Source organism: Dipodomys spectabilis, unplaced genomic scaffold (genome assembly GCF_019054845.1).
Source record: "Dipodomys spectabilis isolate Male_0828 unplaced genomic scaffold, ASM1905484v1 ptg000108l, whole genome shotgun sequence".
NCBI classification, from domain to species: domain Eukaryota; kingdom Metazoa; phylum Chordata; class Mammalia; order Rodentia; family Heteromyidae; genus Dipodomys; species Dipodomys spectabilis.
Genome location: NW_024870785.1, coordinates 2,545,506 through 2,551,552, shown reverse-complemented (window position 1 = coordinate 2,551,552; position 6,047 = coordinate 2,545,506). Strand labels below are relative to the sequence as shown.

The window sequence follows — 6,047 nt, the reverse complement described above, 5'->3', positions numbered from 1 at the left end:
GCGCCCCCGCGGCTCCCCCCGCGCGGCCCGGCCGCGGCTCCCACGGGCTCTCCCGGGTGGCCCCGGAAAACGTGGGTCCCGGCCGGCGGGGCCCGGGAAGAGGGTGCCACTTAGAAACTCGAGCCGGCGGGCCGGGGCCGCGGCGGGGAGACTTCGGGGCGCCGAGGCCGGGCCTGGGCGGAGGGGACGCGGAATTCACCGAAACAAAAGCCGGCGCGCCGGCCGCACGTCCCCTCTCGGCCCGGACGGGCGGGAGCCGGGGGTGACGGGGAAATGAAGTGGAAGTAAGTTTTAGAGGGAACGGAAAGGTCCGAGGCGGTACCGTACTTCCCCGCGGCGCGCAGTTTCCTCCCCGCGCTTCCCCGCGCGCTCGGTCCCCGCTCCCTCTCCTCTCCCTCTCGTCCCGACCGAGCGCGCGTGCGTTCTCCTCTCCCCTCCCTCTCCCCGTCCCCGTCCCCCTCGCGCCGGCTCCCGTCCCTCTCCCCCCCGCCCCCCCCCCCCCGCTCTCCCTCCTCTTCCTCCCCTCCCCGCCGTCCCCGCGGAGGAGAGGCTCGCTGATTTGCTCGGTCCGCGCGGCTCCAGCTCCCCGCGCCGCCCCCGCGCCCGCCCCCCGCCGGGCCGTCCGGCTCCCGCGGCACATCAGAGGCAGGCTGGGCTGCGCCGCTCCTCGCGCCCGCGCCCAGCGCCCCGCGCCCGCGCCCGCGCCCCGCGCCCGGGATGAGTCTCCGCCGTGCGCCCGGCTCTGGCCACCACGACTTCCGGGTTCCGTCATTTCGCTCTCCCGCCGCCGACCCGCGCCGCCAAACGGAGGCTCTTCCATAAGCTCGGCGGCCGCCGACCTGCCAACACCTCCTGACACTCGCTCGTCTCCCCGGGAGGAGGAGGAGCGCGGCGCCGGCGGCGGCCGCGGCGGGAGCGGGTCCAGTTTCTGCAAACTCTGGGACCTCGCCCTCGCGCGTCCTCCCGCTTGCTCTGAACAATACTTTAAAGAGGGGCGCAGCGGAGCCCGGCGCGCGGGGCCGGCGGCGGCGGGGGCGGGACGCGGAGGGCAGAAGCCCCTCGCCGAGCTCACCGCGGAGAGAAGCGGGTCTGAAAGATTCCTCCCCCTCCTCCTTCAAGTCCTCCTCCTCCTCCTCCTCATCCTCACCAGCCATCCTTCATTCACTGCCGTGACATCCCGGGCTTGATTGACAGCTGGAGTGGCAAAAAGCCATGGAACGCGACAGTTGGGTTACATGTGGCTGCTGACGGACCCGGCGAGCCCTCGGCGCGGGGCTTGACAGTCCTCTTCCTCCTGCCTCTTTTCCTCCCCTTTTCATTTTTTTTTTCCAACTGAGAGGAAGAGAAGAGAAAGAGGGGGAAAGGAGGACCGAGGAGGCGGAGGAGGGGAGGGGGAGGAGGAGGAGGAAGATCGGGAGGAGGAGGAAGAAAAGGAAAAAAAGAAAAAGAAGAAATAGCACAGGGGGGGAAAACTTGGTTCTCTAGCCTGGGGTCCCCCCTAAAACGAACGTATTGGAGAAGCGGCAGAAGCCTCCTCGGCCGGGGCAGCGTCCTCAGCCCCGAGCACGTTCTCCCCGGCCTGGGACTAACCGCGCGGCGCAGCCCGGAGCCGATCGGAGCGCAGACTGATGGCGCAGAGGGTAGGTCTGAGCCTCGCCCGCGGACGGAAGACTCCGCCAGCGCCCGCCTCCGCGGCCGGGCCCGGCGGCCGCTTCCCCCCTCGCCTCTGCGTGTGTGCGAGTGTGTGTGCGTGCGTGTGTGCGTGTCTGTCTGGGCGCGCGTTCTCCAGCGCGGAGCGGGCGGGCGGCGAGTGCGTGTGAGCGGAGTGCGCGCGTGCAATTGTTCCACGCCGTCGCCGGCTTCGGCTCGCACCCGCGCGGCCCCCGGTTCTCCGCCGCCGCCACGGCCGCCCGCGCCGCCGCCGCCGCCGCCGCCGCCACCGGGGTGTCTCCGAGACGGACCGGGGCGCGGGGCGCCCGCCGCTGAATTATGTTTCTGGTAACTTTCTGGCCGAGCCTCCCGCCCCGGCCTCCACCCGAGGCGGCCCCGCGCCCGGCCCTCGGCGCGCCGCGCGGGCGGCCGCCGTTCCCGCCGCTCTATTTTGTTTCGCTTCGCCCGGTGATTTATTGGGGCTTCTGCGGGGGGCTCGGGGCGGCGTGGGCAGCGGCTGCTCCGCGGGGCGGCTCGGCGGCCCCCGCGCCCCGGCCGCGCCGCGCCCTCCTCCGGAGCCGCCCGGCCCCGCCGCCCAGGCCGCGGGCTCGGCGCGGTCCCCACGGCCGGCGCTTTCCCCCCGGCTGACTTGGTTTTTATTTTTGTTTGTTTCCCCCTCTCCCCTCCTTCCCTCCCTCCTCTCTCCGTCCCCCTCTCTCCTCCTCCGCCCCCTCGCCTTCCCCGCTCCCCTACTCCCAACCCGGCCCCGGCCCCGGCCCCGGCCCCGCGCCTCCCGCTCCCGCTCCCGCTTCCGCACGGCGCCCGGGCGGCTGACAGTACGATGAGCTGCCCCACTACGGCGGAATGGACGGAGTAGGGGTTCCCGCGTCCATGTACGGAGACCCTCACGCGCCGCGGCCCATCCCTCCGGTTCACCACCTGAACCACGGGCCGCCGCTCCACGCCACGCAGCACTACGGCGCGCACGCCCCGCACCCCAATGTCATGCCGGCCAGCATGGGGTCCGCTGTCAACGACGCCCTGAAGCGGGACAAGGACGCGATCTATGGGTAAACCGACCCCCAGACCCAGCTTTCGGCGTGAGTGAGTGCGGGTGTGTGTGGGGGCGGGGAGGCCGGCGGAGCGGAGGCCGTCTCCGCGGGGCCGCGGCCCAGGCGGGGCCGGCGGGGCGCCGTCTCCCGGGCCCGCGCGGCCCAGGCCGGGCCCCGGGCGCCCGGTGGGCCCCCTCCCTCGGCCCCGGGCAGCGGCTCCGGGCCCCTCACCGAGGCCCGGGCCGAGGGGAAAGTTTGCGGCGGCCCAGGAGCAACTTTGTGTTTCTTGTTCTTTCTCCTTCCGCCCGCCTCGCTCGGTGGCGAGGGTCTGGGCGCCGCGCCGCGCCTCCGGCCAGGAAGTCCCCGCCGCCCGCCGGAGTCTGTAAATACGGGCCGACCCCGCCGCGGGGCGAGCGGTCTCCGGGCCGCCCGCGGCGAGGCCACGGCAGGGAGCTCGGAGGGCCGGGAGCCGGGCCGGGCCGGGCTTCCGCGGCGGGGCGCCGGGGCCGGGGCCGGGGGGTGACCCCGCGCCGCCCGCCCGCCCGCCGAGCACAAAGGGCGCGCCGGCGCGCCACCCCAGGACTCCGGACCCCGCCGGCCCGCGTCGGCCCGCGGCCGGCCGGGGAGGTGCGGTCCTGGGAGGGCAGCGGCCCGGCGGCCCGGGCTCCGCTGGAAGTCGGGCGGGCAAGTTCACGCGGAAGGGGGCGGCCGGCCGGGGGCGGGCGCTGTCAGCCGGCGTGCGGCGGCCGCGGCCCCGGCCGGGCCCGAGCTGCCCGCTGGGGCCGTGCTTCCCAACGCCAACCCCCGCCCAGCACCCGGCCCGGCCCGGCCCCGACTTCCGAGGGTGTCAACCCCGCCGCCGGGCGGCCGGGGCGGCCGGGCCCGCGCAGCCGGGCCGCGGACGGGCGTGGAGCGGGGCGCGCGCTGCGGCGGCGAGGAGGGGCCGCGCCTCGGCCCCGCTGACCGCACCTCTCGCCCCCCGCACCCGTCCCCTGTGTGTCTGCGTGCCGCCGCCCGGTAGGCACCCGTTGTTTCCTCTGTTAGCTCTGGTCTTTGAGAAGTGCGAGCTGGCGACCTGCACGCCCCGGGAACCTGGAGTGGCCGGCGGGGACGTCTGCTCCTCCGACTCCTTCAACGAGGACATCGCCGTCTTCGCCAAGCAGGTCCAGCCTTCCCGGCCCGCTCCCCAGCCCCCTGCCCGAGCTGGGCACGCGCACCCCCGCGCCCCGGCCCCGGCCCCCGCGAGTGGGAAGCGGAGATAAAGACCGGTGTTTGTTTTCCCCCCACCCAGGAGTACCGGGGCTCGACCCTCAATTAAAGTTGACCTGCTCCTAATGTGGGGCTTGGCCTCTTCCCCCGCCTGCAGCGACGGGGCCTGGCGCTGGGGGAGCGGGTCGGGGGGGGGGAGCCGAGGGGCTCCGGGCCCCGCGCACCCCCGCGCGCCCGGCCCGAGGCCGCCCCTGGCCGGGCCCCGCGCACCCCCGCTCCGGCCGGCCGGGCACCGACCCCCGCTGCCTCTTACAGGTCCGCGCCGAGAAACCTCTCTTCTCCTCAAACCCGGAGCTGGATAATCTGGTAAGCGCCCGGCCCTCCCTCCCTCCCCGCGTCCGGGGCCCAGGCCGGGAAGGGCGGGGTGGGCGCGCCGGGGCCGACCCGCGTCCCGCCGGCCCCCGAGCTGCTGGGCGCCGGGCCCACACAGCGGCGAACCCGGGAGGGCGAGGCGGCGCCGGGCCGGCCGGCGGGGGCTGGGGCGAGGGGCCGGCGCGGGAGGTGCGGTTCTTTTGCTAAGTTGCACCATTTCAAGATTAAAAGTACTTAAGTCTGAGTCCGAAAGCCGCGTCTCCCCGTCCAGCGGCCGGGCCTCCTCCAAGGCAGCCGCGTGGCGCTCCGTATTCTGCTTGAAAAGGGTTTGGGCTGGGCTGGGTTTTTCTGTGCAGAGAGGCGACTCTTAAAATTATTTTTGTTTCACTATATTTTCTTGTTTTTTTTTTACTTTTTTTAAAAAAAGTTTGACCTGAGGTCAGAGAGTGTGTGTGTGTGTGTGTGTGTGTGTGTGTGTGTGTGTGTGTGAGAGAGAGAGAGAGAGAGAGAGAGAGAGAGTTGAAGAGGGCTCGGGCAGAGAAAGAAGTCCCTGGGACACACTGTCCGGTGGATATCAGGAAGGAAAGATGTCAGTATTGAGGCTCAAGTTCTGTCAGACTCCCACCCCAGGCCAGTGAGGCAGAGATGATCGGTAATCACTGATTTCCTCCAGTGTGGGGTTTGCCTGGTCCCCTGCTGGTGTCTTCTCCCCAGCCCAATTCCTTCAGCACCCCCTACTCAGGGCCTGAAGAGTTCCAGAACCCTGACACTCTTAAACTTTACTTTCAGATGATACAAGCAATACAAGTGCTAAGGTTTCATCTTCTGGAGTTAGAAAAGGTAAGAGATCATGCCTGGGTTTTGATTTGATCACAGTCTCTACTAGTTGCTTGAGGTTGTCAGTGTATCTTCAGTGTTGGGGACTGACCACTTGGAAATGTTCCGAGGGTGGCACTGTCTTTCTCTAACTGTTCCTCATCCCAGGGGTTCAAAGGGGGCTTGCATCTGCAGTCTAGGCCTTTTTAAAGTAATTTCTCCCGCTCCCCCCCCCCCCCCAGCTTCTTCCCTCAGCCATTGAGGATTGTTTTGAAACCATTTGTGCTACTGGACACTCAGTGTGCTGTCTCTATTATCTGAGTGGGCTCTGGGCCCCCGGTCTGCATCAGGTTCGCAGCCCGCGGCATGTCCTGTCCCTACACTGCCCATAGCTCCATCACTTAACTTCTATGCAAATATACCAAACTCAGAGCTTACTGCATCCCAAATACCACTTCTGCCCGCAGTTGCAGAGTTCTAGGTTTTGAAGCTATTATCAAGTCGGGTCTTCCTCTCTGGTCTCCCATTCTGAGCCCAGTTATTTCCACTCTGATTTCTTGCTTTATTGTAACTTGTTGCTGGGGAAGTCTCTGGAGAATAATATCTGCTGCAACAATTGCTCTATTGTTTCCTTGACTTCAACTATTACACCCCCTAATTAGAGTTAGTGTGGAAGACAGAACATGGCTGCTCTTTCCAAATGTCACAATGCAACCTGATATTTTTCCTCTTGAAAAATGAAACAAACAACAACATGAGCTGAACCCTCCTAGGTGCATGAACTGTGTGATAACTTCTGCCACCGGTACATTAGCTGTTTGAAGGGGAAAATGCCCATCGACCTCGTCATTGATGAAAGGGATGGCAGCTCCAAGTCAGATCATGAAGAACTTTCAGGCTCCTCCACAAATCTCGCTGACCATGTAAGTCTGAAAGCCTTTGGCATTC

At 68.0% G+C, this 6,047-nt stretch overlaps 1 protein-coding gene across 4 annotated transcripts in view; it reads left to right on the top strand.

Annotated features, from left to right (window-relative positions):
- Positions 1-1,433: 1,433 nt before the first annotated feature.
- The window catches only part of Meis2 (Meis homeobox 2), a 186,660-nt gene continuing 182,046 nt past the window's right edge, over positions 1,434-6,047 (top strand). For all 4 annotated transcript variants that reach the window (XM_042687813.1, XM_042687812.1, XM_042687815.1 and 1 more), the window contains exons 1-6: positions 1,434-1,640; positions 2,488-2,720; positions 3,724-3,865; positions 4,227-4,277; positions 5,073-5,123; positions 5,873-6,022. In XM_042687813.1, coding sequence (XP_042543747.1) covers positions 1,629-1,640; positions 2,488-2,720; positions 3,724-3,865; positions 4,227-4,277; positions 5,073-5,123; positions 5,873-6,022 — 639 coding nt within the window. In that variant the 5' untranslated portion in view covers positions 1,434-1,628. The remainder of the gene's footprint in view (positions 1,641-2,487; positions 2,721-3,723; positions 3,866-4,226; positions 4,278-5,072; positions 5,124-5,872; positions 6,023-6,047) is intronic.